General features: G+C 42.4%; 1 protein-coding gene across 1 annotated transcript in view; it reads right to left on the bottom strand.

Moving 5' to 3' along the window:
- Window positions 1-8,319: 8,319 nt before the first annotated feature.
- The window catches only part of CADPS2 (calcium dependent secretion activator 2), a 539,314-nt gene continuing 527,724 nt past the window's right edge, over window positions 8,320-19,909 (bottom strand). The window contains exons 27-28 of the mRNA XM_016213343.2: window positions 14,318-14,422; window positions 8,320-9,286 (exon numbers count right to left, since the gene is read on the bottom strand). Coding sequence (XP_016068829.2) covers window positions 9,116-9,286; window positions 14,318-14,422 — 276 coding nt within the window. The 3' untranslated portion in view covers window positions 8,320-9,115. The remainder of the gene's footprint in view (window positions 9,287-14,317; window positions 14,423-19,909) is intronic.

The following is a 19,909-nucleotide window of genomic DNA, read 5'->3' as shown; positions in this document are numbered from 1 at the left end:
GGCCTCCCGGCTCCGGGGGGCCTCCCGGTGCCCGGCCAGCGCCCCGCGGTCGCCCACCCGGTGCGTCGGACCTCTTCCCGGCCGCGCCCCGCAGCCCGCAGAGCGCTCCTCCCTCCGCCCACCGCCGCCCCCCGTCCATCCCCCCAACATTCCCGCGGACCTGCGGCGGCCTCGCAGCCCCACCCCCACCCCCACCCCCCACCCCAGGATGGGAGGAGGGGAAACTCCAGAGAGTTCCGGGAGGGGGTGCGGGATCGGGTTTAAACGCCGAGTAACAGATGGCCGAGGACTCCTTTTTGAAAAGTTTTTGAACAGAACGTTCGCTAATCGACTCGCTTTGACGACTCAGGGTGTAGCTGAAGGGTCACTTAATCCAGACGGCGGGTGAGAGGAACGCGCCGGCGCTGGGCACGCCCAAGGAGGAACCTGAGCATCCTGTCATTAGTTTTGCCTGTCATTTTGCATTTCCCAGAAATCACTTTCTTAAGCCAATTCTAAACTGGGGAAGGAGGCACCTCTAGCATCTCCCCCTAACCTCCCGGGTCCATCGCCCTGCGCTGCGCCTCTGCGCGCCCGCGTCCCGGTCCCGCCCCCGGATCCCCGCAGGCCGCTTGACCGCAGCTTAGAATAAGTTAGGTTTCCTGAAGGCCCCGGAAAACGAGAGAATTTTCTAACCAAATTCTTCTGTTTAAGACAGTTTCCTTCCACCACCACCCCCCCTCCCCCAGCTTGTCCCTTTATTCTGGTCCCCATCTCCCCGTCTAGCGCTTCTTTCCCTCTCAGAGAGGGGGAGGGACGGCTGACCACCGAGCACAAAAAGCCCGGGCCTCCGCCAGCTGGCTTCAAGGTCCTGAGGGGAGAAGACGCTCAGCAGCGGCCGGCCCCCTTTTCTTGGTGGGGGTGCACGCTCCCCTGCGGTTCCCCGCCCCCCTCTCCCTTGGGCTTTCTCTGACCAGATCCTACAGGCGCTGGACAGGTTTCAAGAGTTGAGCCTCAATATCCATGCTGAGAAAATGCCAAGAGGTTTGATCCCACGTTAAGGAATCTTAGTAATTTTTATGTTAAGTTATTGCTTTCTTAGTTTGGATTCAGTCATTTTTTGGTCCCACTTTTAAGTTCAGTTAGTTCTTTGAATTCCATGAACAGTGGGCCCGCCCTTATCAGTTCCCTTCAGTCTCGCAGAGGAGGAAGGTCCTGGAAACACCGCGAAGCATTAAGCGCCCGCGTTGGCGTCGACGTTGGCGACCGGGAACAGCGTCCCGCGCTCGGTGGTGACCTCGAGGGGCCGCTGGCTGAAGTCACAAGCCAGGCTCCCTGGGCCCCGATGAGGGTCCTGAGCCCTTGCCGGCCGCAGAGTCCAGCTGGGGAGCGAAGCTGGTTCTGGGTAAAGCTGGAGGGAGAAGGGAGGCTGTGAATCATCCCAAGACTGAATGAGGTCGGTTCCTGCTGTCTGTGGGTGGGTGGGGGGGACCCTCTTCTACCTAACCCTGTGATTCACAGTTTCTGAGAAATTTACATAATACAAGGGTGTAGATGTAAACCCAAAGGACAAAAGTAATAATTCAACAGCACATATTCCATTTTCACACCACGGGCCTGGATATGTTCCCAGTGTTGGCACATTAGCTGATTTCCAGAGCTTTTTACTCATGACCGAAAAGAACTGAACTTTCACACCACTGTTGAAAGGAGAGGCAGAAAGAGAGGAAAAAGGAAGAGACAGAGAAATTGGCTTTAATCACGCTGATTTTGATTTCTTACGAATGGCAAAGGAGTTTTAGAAATTCAGAGGACAGGCTGTGTTCAAAAGGTGGTGAGCATGATACTAATTGGGGTCCCTCACTTTCCAAAGGATCTCTTCCCCATTTATTTGGCTGACCTAAAGGTTTTATTTGAAAAAGCAAAGCCATTACCCTTTGATATTAATAGGAAATTCCAATTTATTATTTCCCCAAATAAGTGAAGGCCACGCCTACTGAGAGACACCTCTATCATCCACTGGGCTCTAACTAACTGAAATATAAGATGGAAAAGTGAAACACAGCAGCTACAAAATACACGGGATTGTCATCACTGCCTTTATGATTAGACCTCCCCACCCCCACCCCCACATTTGAACTCAGATGCCTCCAGAAATTCAAATTCTGGAGCCTTACTTATGGTGTTTTCTTAAGGATTCTCTTCAGAACTCGGGGCAAGAGGAAATCCAGGGACAAGATTTGTGGGATCCCAGCGTCTCCTTACATTAGCCTGGAGGGCCACAGCATGCAGGTATCCTTTGGTCTGGGTCCAGCCCCAGCCATGGGTGAGCTACGGAGCCCTCCCCTCTGGTTTAGGTGTGGGGCGGTGGTCACTGGCAATCAGAAACCAAATGCCTTTCTTCCCCTTCCTCTGCCTTCTGCATCTCACTAGTATTCAGGCTTCCTGTTTCTCTGCAGAACCCATGTGCAAAATTGGCCATACTCTCTAACATTCACTCCAACCCATTGGTAGTTTGCATCTTTATTTCCTCCTCACTGACCCTCCTTTTAAAGCTGGATTCTTCAACTATCTGTTGAAAAACCAAAAACTTTCCTCCTTTCTAAGAAAGTTCTTCCTAAGTAATACTACCATCAACTTGTCCCACACGTTTTGATGGCTGGGATAAATGAAGGGGATGTCTGGCATGGCCTCCCAGCCAGGGTGTCAGCTTGGGAAAGACACACAACTAGTGGGCTCCTTGTTAACCAGAAAGGATGCTGGCAGTTCTCCTTTGCCTTGAACAGTTTGTCTGTAAAATGGGACTAAATCAAAGCCCACTTCATTCTTGAGAGGCTTTGAGATTGAGAAGACATTTAAAAATAAAACTACTTTACATGTGAAAAGCTATCTATCACCTTGTTAAAAAGTTAAGCTATAAACTTCTCCAAAATATTTTTCAGACAATTGTATTTTAAAAATAACCTTTCTCCGTGATTTGATTTCTGGTTATCTGCTAGGAAATGTTAAAATACACATGAGGAATCGGATTTTCTGTTATTTTTTACAACCTCAAGGACTTTCCTTCATACCTTGGGGGGCCTGCTCTCCCACATTCAGTCCTGAGTTCCAGGGGACACTTTCTTCCATAGATTCAGGAATTAACCTTTCATAAAAGCCTTTCAAAAATCCCAGTTTGATTAAAGCAGATTTGATCTCTTTAGAGCAGTTATACATTTTTAAACTAACCAAATTTTTGATGCACTGTCCTAGTGATATGAAATAACTCACCTAGCAATTACACAATGTAACAAAAAACTGGGCAGTTTGAGTGAATGACAATGAATGAGCTTCAATACAGCAACTTTGTAAGGTGTTTTTAAAAATTATCATCCCGCTTTGGGGGGTGTGTGTGTGTGTGTGTGTGTGTTTGGGGGATGCCGGGGTATGTAGGACCTAGCAAAAGCCCTCCATTGCCACAATCTGCTACTACCCTGACCTTTTTCATGTTTCACTTTCCACTTTTTTAAATCCAGTTCTGTTGGGTTCTGACCTTTTACTATGTCACCCCTCTTTCACAAACCTTTTCTATATCCCTACCAAAATCTCTACCCAAACTAACAATTAGGTGTGCTTTGTTGGTATTTTAAGGAAATGCCCTAAACAACAAACCTCAGCACTTTAAGTTGTGTGTATTTTTTTCTGCCAATCACACCCCAGAGAGGTATTATTTGTTGGGTGTCAGAAAACGGGTAGTGTTAAAAGGCAAACCAGAATTGATTTAAAGCAGAAAAGGAAATAATTTAACACATCACTTTCAATTTTTGCAAAGATACATACTGTGTGTAGGGGGGCTCTATAAACAAGCCCGTGCCAGGGCTAGGGAAATCTAACTAATCTGTCTGATGGTTCTTGAGTTTGAAATAAACTCTTCACTTCCTCTGACTGGAGAGCCACTGATCCTAGGGATGGACAATGTGGAAGGAGAATTCAGACAAGCCCAGAATATGTTTATTTGCTGATTTTTTCATTGCCCACAAATAAGCACACCAATACATCCACCGTTAATGTAAAGTTGCAAAGTACTGGGCTATTCAAGGCCTCAGGGTTCCACAGTACGGGGCAGGGGTGAAATCGTGCTCCCTGACCTGGAACTCAGACGCTGCGGTCGGGCTGCCTTAAAGGAGTGATGGAGACGGCCCCTATCTTGTCGCTTGGCAAGTGGCCAGCTTCTGCCTTCCCAAGGCCAAGATGGGCTTGGCCCCAGCTCCGCGAGGGAGGTGTCTGCCTTACCGGGGACACACGGGGCTGCGACCCAGGGCCCCACGCGGGGCCTCCAGGTTCCCCACCGGGGCAGGACCGACGGCTCAGCGCCGGGGCAGGACCGACGGCTCAGCGCCGGGGCAGGGCCGCCGGCTCAGCGCCGGGACAGGGCCGCCGGCTCAGCGCCGGGACAGGGCCGACGGCTCAGCTCCGGGACAGGGCCGACGGCTCAGCGCCGGGACAGGGCCGCCGGCTCAGCGCCGGGCAGGACCGACGGCTCAGCGCCGGGACAGGACCGACGGCTCAGCGCCGGGGCAGGACTGCCTCTGACAGTTCAGGCTCAGCTGTCGCGGCGGAGGCCACCCTGGAGCGCATGGGGCGCCTTGCTGCCTCCTTGCCTCTCTCTCAGTTCCGATTCGCATTTTCCACGTGCGCATCTCTGCCCTGAGACTCAGGAGGCCATTCTAGGCCTCTTTAAATTTTGGAAAACACGAATGAACACCGATTTGCCCCTGAAATTCTCTTAAATTCAACCTACTGCCCGGCCTGGGAGTCCTCACTCGCGGGTCTGGCAGTTCCCCGGGTTCGGAGCCCCTGGCCAACACCACCCTTAGGTGGACCCAATGACACGGCGACACGTCTCCAGCTGCCTCCCCTCCTACCCGCAGCCCCAGGGGCCGCTCTGGGCGAAGCCAGCGGGTTCTGGAGACGGAGCGGGCTCGCCCCTCCCAGTCTCCTCCTCTCCCCCACTAGGCTGACCCCATATTTAACCCGGGCACTGGACAATTCCTGCCGGCCCGCGGACGCGCCAGGGGCGGGGCGGAAGGTCGGCGGAGCTGGCTGAGATCTGGGAGGACCCTGTGCCAACCCCGGGAAGAAGGGTCGCTGAGGCTGGCGGCGCATGTGGCAGAGGCAGGCCTCCCTCAAGGAACAGTGAATAATGGCCACGACTTGTGATATGCCTCTAACTTTGCAGTCACCGTCCTTATCGAAAGAGGTGAAATAACCTGCCCAAGGCCACAGAGCTCACAGGCCAGGAAGAGGCAGCTGAAGGGATTCCAGCCCAGGCTTCCCGGCCAAGGCCCCGGCTCGTTGCGGTGGTTTCGGGGCAGTTCTTTAGCTCAGGGGTCCCCTTCTCTCCGTCGCACACGCGTCCGCTCCCGGCCCGCTTCTCCCTCAAAGCGACCCCAGTGCACCCGATGAAGGCCGCGGTGGCCGTCACGCGCAGCTTCTGGAGCCGGGCGGGCGCTGGTGGCTGCTCCGCCGCCCGCAGGCTCGCACTTCAGCGCCGGAGAGGAGCCGCCGAGGCAGCCCCGCGCCCTCCCGCCGCCGCCCGGGCAGCCTGACCCCGGGCTCCGCGCGCACCCGCCCAGCCGCGCGCTTTGGGGCGGCGCCGCTGCGGGGTCCCCCCGCACCCGCCTCCGCCCGGGCGCCCAGCAAAGTTCTGCAGCCAAGTTCTGGGGACAGCTGAACCTCGGGGGCCTTCCCCGAAGGTTCCCGCGGCCGGCGCGCGGGGCTCGGAGGGAAGCAGAGCCGCGGCCCGGCCCCCGCCCCGCGCCCCGCAGGGCGGGCAGGAGGCTCACTGCGACCGCAGGACGAGCGCAGCCCTCCCGGGACCCCACGCTCCAGGCCGCCAAATGCCGCACAACCCACGCGCGAGAGATGCGTGGGGGGCTGGCGGCGGGGGCCGCGGCTGCTGTGAGGGCGCGGCGCCCGCGGGGCCGACTGGGGGCGCGGCTGCCGGCGACGCGCGAACCCCCCGGGAACATCGATCTATCACCTCCCTTTAGGAACCTGAACCGGGAAATTTCCATTTTCTGTGTTGGAAGTAAGAAATAAAAGCGACCAGGCTCTGGCTCAACTCGACCCTTTCGGGTCCTTCTACCAAACGGGTGGCGGAAGGGCTCCGGAGGCCGGGCCTGCGCCCCGGGACGCGGGGGCCCCCCAGCGCCCTCGCGCCCGCAGCCCCCGCCCGGGGTCGCGGCGGGTTTCGCGGGTGGCGCGCCCCTCTCGGAAGGCAGACGCGGCAGCGGGGAGGGTTTCGGGCCCCCCGCGCGGCGAGAGCCTGGCACCCGTTTTCCGTCCGAGCGCACCTGCCAGGGCTCCAGGCCCTCTCTCCCGGTCGCGGCCGGCGGAGGGGGCGGCGCCAGGCCCAGCCGCGACCCTGGGGCGGGTGGGGCCCCGGAGACGCTTTGCTGGGGCTTTTACTGCAAAAGTAGCAGGAAATTCTTTCTACAGAGGGAGGGACAATGAGCCCCTAAAGGGAATTCAAGTGGAAGGATCCGTGAATGCAGGAACGACCCACAGCCGGAGCCGCGAGGCTCACATGAAGCGCTGCGTGGGTCTTTACCTTTGCGGGAACCGGTACTTTCATGACTTTTCTCCAAGTGTCTGTAGCAATTTCCCTTCCAGACATGTTACTTAACACACCCATTGCGGTTGGACTTTGGATGGTACTAGTTATGAATTTCTCCAGCGACACTCACCGAACTGTGCAAAGAATGTACTTTTTTGTTCTTCCCCAAGGCCATTTCTTTTAGGTTATAAATTATTTGCATTTCAAAATCTTTCATTGCAAGACTTGTTAGGTTTCCAATTAAATTCTTTTTAAAAAATAATACTTTTAAAAGAATAAGAACACTTGGCTTCCTTTAGGAGACAGATGCTTGGGCACTGGCCCTAACAGTTACACTTGCCAATGAGCAGTTATTAAGTCATTTCAAGCAACTTGTAGCTATGCTGAAGAGCAGTTCTGGGCAAAAAACCAAAAGCAACTTTTTAGTCTTTTTCAGGGTTACTTTATAAGTTTTTCTTTACACACTTTTCTGCGGCTGATAGTCTCCAGTCTCATACCTGCTTTTATCCCCGCTGTGGGGCGCCCGCAGAGACTAGAGTGAGAATGGAGCTTTTAGAAATCTGGGTACAGAAGGGAAGGGGCAGAGAATGCTCAAGTCTGGAGAGAAGCTACAAGAGGCTGACCAGCAAAGAGGGCCATTAGGTAGGTTAAATAGGTCAAGCCAGCAGCAAGACCCTCCTGCAGGCCCCAACTACTTTCCCCTGAAATACATACTTTCCCCTTTAGTCCTTAATTCTACACACACACATGGTTAAGAGCGGGTCACCAGTCATTCATACTTTAGGACAAGATGGGTCAATTGCACTGAGATGAACTGTATCAAGGATATAGACATTTTATTTAAAGGAAAACAAGGGAGGGTAATTTCTAAGCATAGAGCAATTTAAGCTCTGCAGCAAGCGGCAAGCTTGGGGAGTTTAGGGGAGCACGACTGGACCCCTGAGGGCTTGAAGAAAGGGCGGTCCTGAGCCTAAGGGTGGAGAAGAGAGGGAAGGAGGAGAGCATTCCAAGACAAACTTCCTTTCAAAAATACTGAGTGGTAGTTAGTCTCTAACGCAGGAGAGGCAGACACATCTCCTTTCATGTTGATCTTGTATCCCAGGGCCTTTTGCCCCTAGGACCCAGAAGTTGGGTCAAAACAATATTATATAATAACTGTGGATTAAGTAGATTTTTGTGGGCTAGTCTGGGTACTAAGTTATCATTTATAACACCAGTGGTGGAATTAATTTAAAAATCCAAGCAGTTGTTTCACTTCCAATGTTTTGGAACTTAAGTTTACATAAACTCAGGGAGAACTCCACTTGTTTTGCATTAACTTATTTCATGTACGCATTACTTATGAGTGGATGCAGTAGTACAATGTGCCAACATATTTTAGAAAAAAATATGAAAATAAAAATTCATAGAGAACTGCAAAGCATACTACTATTATTTATCTTTCAAAATTGTTGCAAGAAAATACTTTGGGAGAAGAAATAACTGTTAATATGTCAATTGCTAGTTAACATTACTAGCATTCCTAGTATTCCTAATTGTTAGTTACTATTAATTGCTAATGTTCACTAATAATACACAATATATGAGTATGCAGTCAACATTACCTTTGCTATGGAAATATGCTGTCCTAGCAGTCTTTTAACAAATGTGTGTGCCTACTAGGTGCAAAGCAGTGCTAATATCTTTTTACTCATTTGATTGTGAACGAGACAAAAATAAGCAAGAAACAAAACAGAGCCAAATTGTCATGATGTTTGTAATACTGCAAACATTTTTTACTGCATTTAATCTATACAAGTCTAATAAATACAGAAGTGGTTATGACTAGATGGATTTTTATTGCCTGCAAGCTCTTACAAGTAGGGGAATACAGTATGTTGATGGTGGCACACTCACTAGCCCACACTGGGATTTTTTTACACTTGAAAGAAGAAATGCTCAGAATGGAACAAGACACAAGCGCATTGGATAATCTAGCCTATATTTGGCTTTGGCAGTTCTTTAAGCCCAGGAATATACCTGCAGACCAATTCAGAGGACTAAGAACCAAGGTTATTTTCCACACACATCACAACAGTGACAAATTAACTATGAAACAAACCTTGCACATAAATGATAAACTGTACACACCACTTTAAGGAGGGAACGACAGAGCTGGCAGAGAGACCAGAAGTGACTTCTCACAATGTTGTATTATGAGAAATACAGGCTCACTTCACACACAGGACACTACTTTGATGTGATTACAGAAGAAAAAAGTAAAACCAAACAGTTCATGTTCCAATCACAGAGCCAAAGCTCCTATTAGGTCAAGCTACACAAAAGAGGCTGATCTTCTTTAAAAAACAAACATAAAACACACACAAAACCACCGTGGCAGACTTGGCATTTCCCCCTTTATTTCTGCTTTCAGGTTTACTTTTATAAGTGTGGAGTAAGATACAAGCATTTTTATTTGGTCAAACACTGTAATTACAAGGACGAGTTACAAATTAAACGACGTCAAGGTCCTCCCTCCTTCTACAGAGCTGCGCACGGTCAGGCCTCCTCTTCTTCATCACTGTCCTTCATGGTAATGCCCTGAAGTCCTCCGTCTGAAACAGAGGCTGTAGCCTCCTCGACTGTTAAGCGCCTGTGCACAGTGTCGTAGGTCTTGCTGTTCAGTGTGCCCTCCAGCACACCCTGCAGTCGGAAGTCCCTATAGGTTTTCTGGAGGAGGGAGAGAGAAGTTGTTTAGGTAACTTATGGATTATATGTGTGCAGCTACATAGGAATCTCTATATGTGTATGAACTCAACTGTCAGTCATCTTGTTGGTGTATATCTAGGGAGAAAATGAAATGACAGACTTTGGGTAGAGCTATTCAAACTAGAATTCCTCTAAATAGATAAAAACGTTATAGCTATCAGATGACAAGTGAACTTTTCTCCAAAATATTACCAACTACACAGAATTTTCTATCTGGGTAACCTGTAACAAAGATAAAATGATATGCACTTATGGATATTTTTAATATGAAAAAACCCTTACTATTCCAACTGAGGAGCCTTTTCTTTAATATTTAAAAATATGCTACATTTTATAAAATGCATTAGCTTTTTTGAGGAGGTGTGTGGAGGGAGAAGATTAATCCCATTATCAGTAAAAGGAGTGCATTTTCAGTACTTATGAATTATAAAACTTATTTATATGTAACGCTGGGTAAAATTTTTGTACACTTAAATGCCTATGAATTCTGCCCTTTCCTTTTGAAATTTCCTTGGGATATGAACTGTCAAATTCTGGCATAAAGCTTTCATAGATGGGCTAATAAAACATGTATTTACATTTTTTGTGAAACAGTAAATTATAATTTGGTGTGTTATATGTCAAAAATAGAATACTATGTTATTGTTTCTACAGTGATTCTTTAAAACAACAAGAGCAACAACAGAACTCTAGGTTACATGGCACTGAAGATATGTAACTTAAAAAGCTTCCCTTAATTTCACTTTCCCCTTAAGTGTGATTTTCTTCATGTATGATTTTTCTATGACTAAACAAGACTGGTATTTTAGTATTGATTTTTAAAGTTGTAGGAAAAAATCTAGAATTAGTTCAATGGCAAAACAAAGGACAAATGTAGATTTCCATTCTGTAGAGTCAGTTCTGAAGACACTTTTGGAGCTAAATATCTTTAAATATATTTTTACTGTCCCATGTTAGCTTTAGAATATTAAGCAGTCAGATTTCAATGAACTGGCCCAAAAGTATCTTTTGTACATATCAATGTGCCACCGACTGCTAGCGGTCATCTTTTTTTGGGGGATAGGAGGTTGCACTTAATAGATGAAAACAGTCAAATAAAAAGGAATGTTGTATTTGATGGCCCAAAATTATAACTCCAATATCTGAAAATTAACATTAAAGGATGTTTGATTTCACTCAACATAGTAGAAGGAAAATATCATACTATTCAGATGGTTGAGCAAAGGGAGCTTATTCACATGAAGTAGGAAGTGCTGATGGATGGCATCTTAATCCCCTTGATATACATACCTGGCCTACTAACAACCTTCTGTATACTAGGTGGTGGGCCCATCGGTATTTCCATATTTTACCTTCCTGTTTTACTTTATCTGATTTATGCCCCACATTATTACACCGAGTTTCAGAAATGATATGTCAAAAGCAAGCATAGAGGATGAATAATTTTTTATTTGGATAATCAGTGGTTATAAACAAAACTCATATCAGAAAAGTCCATCAAATCAAAAAATAAACTGAACTGTGAGGAATACTGTATAGTATTTGATGTTAGTTATCTCAATAGCAAATAAAATTTAGATGCAGAGAGTGGTTTTCTTAAGTGATCAAAACTATTTTCACTTGGATTCTAATATTTTATTTTAAGACACAAACATATCCCACCATCCTCATATTCTCTAAGATGGTAAGCTTATTATTACTAAGGCAATAATACATAAAAATTTATGGTAATTTGTATTAGAACCCATGAAGTAACGCTGAAAGTTAAGTTTTGTCTAGAAAATCTGGTACCTGATATACATGGTATTATAACCATAGAGATCTGTGTCAAGCCTGTATCTAATAGTTAGATTAAAATTATATCAAGCACACACAATATTCACCTACAGATGACCTATCTGATATAAAGTATTATTGCTCCACTGATAATTATATATCTAGTTTGTGAGTCCTAGTTTCTTACTTTATGGAATGACTTTCCTTAGACCTAGCTTAATTATAAGTTGGCAGGGACAGACTTGTATTGTGGACTTGCAGTCCTGAAGGCTTTCTAATTTACACATAATTAAGACTCCACTTCCTTATTTTATTAGCAAGCAATAAGTAGTTAGGGGCAGGTACCCTTGCAATCTCCCTCTCATTTTAGAATTCATAAAACGTTATTTACTCTTGGACATCCTCTGTGCCTGCCAATGGAGGTTTGCTTGGCTCTTATTTAAGATAAGTGTCTGCCATAGGGTGCTGCTCACTTGTCTTCTTTTCTCCTAGTAAAAAAGGCAGTTGATTTATGTTAACTGCTTTTAAATGTTATATGACCACTATGGAGAACACAAATCCAGCATTTTGATTATTTGAGGATTCTATGTTTTCCCTCCTCAAGTAAATCATTCTGATGTTAATACTTTGCAAATAGTTTCTTAGTCCTAAATATTTTGTGAAAATCTTACTAGAATTTGTGTGTGTGTGCGTGTGTGCGTGTGTGTGAGCAACATGAATAAAGCAATTAATGTCTAAGTATCTTTGTGGGACAACATTGGCTCTCATATAAATCTGGATGGTGTCTGGGTCCCTATGGGCATAGAAGAATGACAATGCTTGTTAGCATAAGGACTAAATTGCGACGGTGGAGTATCCTGGCTCCTGTGTGGAATGAACTACTCTGCTGTAACAAGCAGGCCAAGTCTAAGTTATTTGGATGGAAGGAAAGCCTGTCAGGGGCCTTCACAATTCTATACATGTGCTGTTGAACAGCTCCTTAAATTCATTGGAAAATGATCATTATAAACATAACCATATAGGTTTGAAGAATGATGAATTTATGTATGAACTTGGTTAAAGTCTGTTTATATTCAAAGTAGGAAAAACAATTAGAACATTAAATTATTAATTAATTCTGATTTTTATTATGAAAATAATTATTTGAAATTATTAAATAAAGCCCTATGACTTGATTAAATATATCAGCCCCAAAAAGCATTAGCTGAGCCTACTTGTGAAAACAGAACATTGAAAGTCAAACATATTCATGACATTTAATTTCATATTTATCAGTCTTGACTATTGGTAGCCATAATAAAAAATATGTTAAAGTTAAGATAAGTTGACTGGTTTAGTGTACAATGGAAGTGTCACCAAAAAATTCATGAAATTATTAGTTGTTATTATCTGCTAAAACATTCACTGGTGCTTGATTTTTAACTGTAATGATGTGTGGATATGAGAAAAGGAATGATTTTGAAAGAAACAAATGATGGGCTATTTGAAAAGACAAAAAAAAAAAAAGAAGTTAAGCTTTAAAAATTGAAGATTTTTATTCTAAAAACAAAGAGCTTAATAGATAAACTAATACTAATTAGCTGAATATGTAACTTCTAACATCCTAAACCAAGTAGACATAGCTTGAAAATATGGCTGATCATTAAGGGCAACCAGCTAGCTAATCCCAACAATATAGACTGCAACCTTAACAAATGCATATTTTACATATTTTAAGAAGGTAAACAAAGATTATCCTGATTCTCTTTTATGAAAGACAAACTTCATTTGAAAGCTCTCCAAGTCACATTTATAGGAACAAGGAAGAAAAAAATAAAGAAACGAAGGCAAATGGGAATGCATCTTAGTGTGCTTTCAGTTTCTTTGTAAAATAAATAGCACATGGTAAGAAGTGTTCTGGATCAAAGGTATTTTGTGCATTGAAATGTAATGGGTTTGACAGCATTTAAAATTAGTGGGTGGCTACCAATTTACTTGTTATTTTTGACTAATCCTGATTGCTCTTACTGTGCCCTTTAGACCTGGTTCTATGGTCCAGATTTGCCAACTTCTTACTTTGGAACAGAAGTTTCCTATTTGTAGGTCTTTCTAATCTATGATAACCTGTGTATATGGCACAAAATAATTTGTATTCTAATTAGACTGCAGGAACCAAGAGAATGACAGAAAATATTTTAATGTGGCAAAATCTTCCTTTAATGATACAACAGTAGTCCTTAAACTTTAATAACTGTTAACAACAACAAAGTATATATATACAGATTGCTGGGCCCCACTCTCAGAGTTTCTCATTCAGTAGGTCTGAGGTTAGACAACTTTTCAGCATGTCCAGCAAGTTCCCAGGTGATGTTGATGATGACAGGTCAGGAATGACACTTTGAAAATCATTGTGTATGTGTGTGTGTATGTGTGTGCACATGCATATACATGCATACATACACATACATCTGCACATATACATAAATATACATGTACATATATACATATACATATGTAAGCACATATATAATTATATGTAATAATTTTATGCATGTGTATATGTGTACATATATGTATGTACTAATTTGACAAATGGTATGAAAATGTAAGTAAAGTTTCTACTTAATAAAGATAACGTATATCTTATTACCTTTTCTCTTCAAGAGCAAAATTCAAAATGGCCTTGCTGAAGTGATATGACATCTATTAGCTTTGGATGGTCCCCAGCACTGAAACTGATTATCTCTTACATATAGGAAGGGGCATGTTTCCAAAAAGAATTCAGTCAGTGACAATGCATTACTTTTGTATCAGGATATAACAGAATGATGGAGATTCTCCTTATCCTATTGACAAACTCAAAAGCTCTCATAATGATATATAATCACAGTAAATATGGAGGAAATGTATTATGAGAAAACATTTCTATACTTAAGAAAACACAAAATTATTGTGGACCTACTACCTTCAGGTAAATGTGTTTCTGTACATTATTTTAAAATGTGATTACCTGATAAAATATTTTTTATTTATTAGAGCAAAAAAATTAAGTTTATATTTATTGAGTTATCTAACTGAAAATGGAAATAAATAGAACATCATTGCTAAAAGTGACGTTTAAAAAGTACTTACATCCACTCAGTTATAGCAAATAAGATGTTTTATTTGTATGTCAATATCTTGCCATTACTCTTTATAGCTTGCTGGGCAATTCACATCTAAACACATTTTGTTTACCTTCACAATCTTGATGAGTGTCTTCAGTTGGTAAATATGAAGCTGAAGGTCTAATCTATCAGCCAGCCACACACAGATGACTTTCATGGAATTGCTGTACCATTGCTGGAAAGAGGGATGGGGGCAGAGGGGAGGAGAGGAGAAAAGAGAAAACCTCTGCAGTATCCATTTAACAGATTCGGTAATGAGGGGGTAATGAAACACTCTGAAATAACCACAGATCAGCACTTGAAGTCAATAATGCTATAATTTCCTGTTAACAGAATTGTATGTTTGGCTAGAAAATCTGCGAGGTTGACCTAGCCTAATCTTTCCGTGAATTAACATTGCAGTCTTTCAGCTGTAACATATTCATGGGAAACAGTGTTTTTGCACTTGCTGCCTAGCCGCCTGCTTTGTAATTTGTAGGTAACAATGGGTACTAAATGCATGTATGAGACTGAATGGACTGCCAAATAGCAGGGAAAAAACAGGTAAGTTATTTTCAAAAGAAAATTTGCCATTAGCTTATATGTTACGTAAAAATTCAAGAGTAGGTGCATTATGCCATAATGCATGTAGTCAAGGCCTAGAAATAAAATTTTAAAGGAGCGATAGCAAAAATAACCACAGCTTACTAAACAGCAATCCTCAATCACACATGTACCTACTATCGATGGTTAAGTATTTGCCAAGCTCTTTTAAAACCACTTAAAATAAAAATTTGAAATCTTAGGCAGGAACATCATCAGGATGCAATTCTTGTGTCTTATAAGAATCACAAAACAGCTGTCAGTTGACCAAAATTATGAAAGGAAAGGTTCTGTTCCATTTTGCAAGTGTTTTTGGATGGTTCATTTTTCTCTGTTTATTACAGCTCTCTTGAGGGGAAAACTGAAATTCTTCTTTAATGTAATTTCCAGTTCATACACAATGTCTGTAAGTACAGCAAAAGAAGGAATTTGTTCCCATTTTCAAAAAAAGACAATCGCCTTTAGTGGTAACATTTTAAGAGATTCAGTGACTGCTATGCACCAGAGCTCGGTTTAGCTGGTACTGTAAGGATAATCATGCTGCTCAATGACAAGCGTTTTTGAAAGAGAACAAGTTTTGCACCTTGTTTGTATACACAAACATAGTGACACTACAGATCCCATGTGTATGATATGTTTTTAGGCATCTGAACAAAGAAAAAATGTCTTAAATATTTTTCTTCACAAAATAAAAACAGTAAATTCAACTTCTAAAGGAAACCTCAAAGGATACAAATACGTCTGGAGTTCATCTGGACTTGTAGTGATACTGTTCTAATAAATTTAGTGTAAGAAACAGTATTTTAAGCATAAATTAAGAATGAATTTGGTTTCATATTCATGAGACTTATCTCTATTAATTCATCACTACACTGAATCTACATATGTAAAATGAAAGCAGCTCAGTGAAATGAACTGACTAAGTACTCTGACATCCAATGGATGCATCAACATCTCAGGTTTTAAAAATACATGATAGACTATGACTTTTAAAAAATATGTTGTTCATGCACCCAATTTCTCTCTTTCCTAATGGTCACTTTCTTGATTTTTAGGACATGTTAAAGTATCAGAAATAAAGTTTTATAAAATGAGATAAATTCCTAAACTCAAAAAATGAATCGCTAATGAATTCAGTAGGTCAGCTGATGTTAAATCTCAAAATCTTTTATAATCACTTTACTTATGATGTCATTTAAATTCTACACTTCCTTATTTCAAATTATTTATAGCCTCAATTCCTTGAGTTCTATTTTAATACAGGTAAACACTCACAGGTGATGGTGGTACTGAATAGGAATATGCTGAATTAAGACCCTCGCTCCTGCACGACTCTCCACATAATTGGAAGCTAAAATATAGGGTTTCCCCCAAATATGTATACACACACTTTGAATAATTATAAAGGCAGTATTTACTGAAACACATTTCATTTTCAAAATTGAGCTATGTATACATTTTTTGGGTGCACACCCTGTATAGTCACGATGGTTATGACTCTTAAATTATATTCCTTCTGCAGTGGATAATAAATTTTTCTTTTTGTTGGGGGGGGGTGACAAAACATGATACATTGTACAAAGTCTAGAATAACATACCAGTTGATCTGTCTGATTGTGAAGTTACTATAAAAATGGTAAGTTGTATGAATTTGAGGGAAATGAAAATACATTCTTAAAATTATTCTATATGTACTTTTTCTTTAAGAAAATCCTTACATAATTTAAAATTAATTTTACTTCATTTTTTTATTACATATGAATAATACTTATGATTATGTGGCAGTCAAAAAGACATCTAATATAACACAGAAATTTATTAGTAATATGGTAATGTCTTTAATACAAAATGCCAAAATGATATTTTAGGAAAAACAAACAGTTTTGAAATAAAATGATCCACAGTTAACTAAAAAAACAGAAAAAAAGAGAACTATTGTTAAGTAGAATGCTTAAGCTACTTTATCATCATCTTACTTTAAAGGCAAACAAGTAATTCCATAAGGAAAATTCTATAAGAAAAATGATTGAAAAGAATGCATATTTTTTCTGATAAGAATGCATATTTTTTCATTCCCATGTCAAAGCATTTTGAAGAACTTCAGCTAACTCAAGCAAATGAAGAGAAAACAGTAGCTTAGTTTAGAGTTTATGTTGCCACTAAGTAAACTAATAAAAAATACCCCCCATTAGAACTGCTTCTTTCTTGTATATGGTGAACCCCCCCCCCCCCCCACACACCCAAACAAATAAGCAAACAAACAAAACCAAAAAACAAATCTCTACCACTTTCCTATTTCTGGAGCTGGAACAGATATTTCTCTTTTTGGATGCTGAAGTATATGGTAAGTCCCATATTTTCATCTCGAGAAAAAAGTCAAAGGTAGCTTCGCTTCAGTCACCCCAACCGCCCAAAACAAAGGGAAAACTATTTGAAAAGGATGAATGTGTGGTGAAGTCTGAATGTTAGAAAATGTCCTTTCATTTGGGAAAAGTTAATTTTTTAAAAGAACTTGGCCGACTACTTGCTTTTCCCTTCAGGGGCTGACAAGGACGGGGTGCCGGGGCTTGCCTGGAGTCAGGGGTGTGGCATTTATTGCTTTATTCTTTGCTTTGGAATAAAGCAGTAAGTGTATATTCTACATTTTTTCCTACACCAACCCATGACAGCAGCAGCCTACCACTTTAACAAAATATAGTTTTTTTTTCTTTTTGTGGTTCATTCAACTCCTGTAAGGGCATGTATTACTCACTTCATTTTCTTGAGATATCTCTTTTAAAGCAAAAATAAAAGAAAAGGAAAGGCTAGGGTTGACTCTGTGAGACCCCTGTATTTATTCACACTTATTGTGCATGACTGTAGACTGGTAAATCATATTAGCAGCCCGTCTCCCCATCAAGCTGCTACTTGCTTTCCAGCCCTGGGAAGGTTCAACAAATCAACAGGAGCACGGAAAACAGAACATCAGTCTAATCTAGTGTTTAAGGTGAAGTTTTCAAACCCAATCTAAGAAGATCTTTAGAGCAAGCAACAAGCTGAAGGGCTCAGAAGGTGGTATTGACAATGAAAGAGTGTTGAAATATTGAGAAGCGCAGCACTTGTGCATTTTTAATAACAAGAGGGTCAACAAGGACACAGCTCCCTCAGTGCCAGGAGTTGCCACTGACTATGGAAATTGCCACACCAGGGCTATAAACGCTTGCAGTTCATCAGCTTTCTTAAACAGTTCATCAGCTTTCTTAAACACCCTGAACCCCCTCAGTGGACCTTTAGTCTTGAATTAACAAACCAAAGCAATGAAAGAGGGTGCAGTCTGAATGGCTGGCATTGATCCCCAACTGTGTCAGCACTACTACAGGCCCTGAAAAACTCTCTCCATTGTCAATAGAAATTGACAAACCTCCCCTCCTAAATAGTGCAGCTGAGCCGGGCGGGATCCTCGCAGCTGTAAAGGGCTCTGCTCTTGGGGCCAGGGAGCACTAACAATGGAACAAGCATGAGCTCTTTGTCAGCCCCAGACTCGGCAATTTTCTAACAAGGATTAAAGTTGTTTCTCTGCGGCGCTGGTGAAAAGAGATTTAGCAACATACCGTGCTTTCTTCATGCAAGTTAAAGAGAAGTAGTTAAGGAATTTCATTATTCTGTTGACTAGTGGAAACACAAAACAAATATATTAAATATGCACAGGTTCCTTGTCTGCTAATTTAGAACATTTTGAGGATGATTCAATTAAGTAGAATGCTTATTGCCTGGAAACAAGCACTTCACATTTATTTTGGAAGTTTCATTTTTAAAAAGTCCAGCTGCTTGCCACCTGGAATGAGGTCTCAATACATACTAATGCACAATGCCTTTAGACCCTCTGTAGCTGATATTCCTAAATCTGAATCACAAGACCACATAGGGTTTATATAGAGCGGCTGCTTCAAGCAAATGATTTCGGTCAGAATGTGGCTTCTGATGATGATGGCAGGGTGAAAACAGCTGCTCTGCTAGGGGACAAATCTAGGACCTATTTTCTGCTTAAGTGTTTAGCTTTTTATTGATTATAAATTGGTACAAATAGTTGATATATTTTCATTCTTCTCCAGCTATGCTGGTCTCAATAGGTGAACAACAGAATAAAAAAAGAACCAATGCTTTTTAGTGCACTAAGAGATGGAATGGCTAAATTTCCACAGTATGTTTCGTCACTTATTTCAAGAGAAGCTGTCTGTTTTACAGGCACTGAGTCACTGTGTTGAAATACCATCTAGAAAATCTCACCTTAGAAAATATGTACCTTTTTACTGCAAAGTTGAATCGAATAAAAACATAATATTCTTGAAATGTTGAAGGCTTTGGTAAGTTTGACAAACAGACGCCATCCCTTAGGATCATCAGTAGCTTTAGAAAGCGACAAAATACTTAGAAACGTTAATGCCCGACAGCTTCGCCAGCATATTAAAAAGTAAATAGAAATACTTCATTATACAATGAGTGTTCCCTTTGTCGACAGCACATCTGCTTAGTATAACTAAATTTGTGGCCACTCACTTCCCATTTCTAAACATTAAAATGCAAATTTTATATTAATGGTAAATTCAACATGGTAAATACCAACATTTCCTCCCTCTGTTCAAGGCATCCCACTAAAATGATCACATTTAGTTTTACAACACAGACCCCCAAACACAAGCATTTTGAAAGTTTTAAGTGTGAATTTTTTGTTGGCTTGGAATAGGAGTAAGGGCTATATTTAAGGAAAACTGAAACCTGTCTATTATGGATAACAAACAGGACATGCTCAACCCAGCCTACACTTATCAACATTTCCAGCGAGACCCAGAGAAGGTTGTGGCGGGACGACAGGGACTTGCATCTCCACGGGGTAGCTGAGGGCCGGTGTCTACACAGCAGAGCAGAGTGTCAACATGGACGCTGAGAGGCAAGGAGTGGGGCCCCTTTCATGCTACTCTCTGCTTGATCGAGCCTGTCACTTGCTTTCTCTCTGCCTCAGTTTTCTCATCTGTAATGTGAAGGACAGATTTTATGAATCTAGCTTTGAAATAATCAGATTCTGATAATCTTCAGAAATACT

This window comes from Miniopterus natalensis, chromosome 10 (genome assembly GCF_054644295.1).
Source record: "Miniopterus natalensis isolate mMinNat1 chromosome 10, mMinNat1.hap1, whole genome shotgun sequence".
NCBI classification, from domain to species: domain Eukaryota; kingdom Metazoa; phylum Chordata; class Mammalia; order Chiroptera; family Miniopteridae; genus Miniopterus; species Miniopterus natalensis.
The sequence above is the reverse complement of the archived record's forward strand: the minus strand, read 5'-3'. Positions and strand labels throughout refer to the sequence as shown.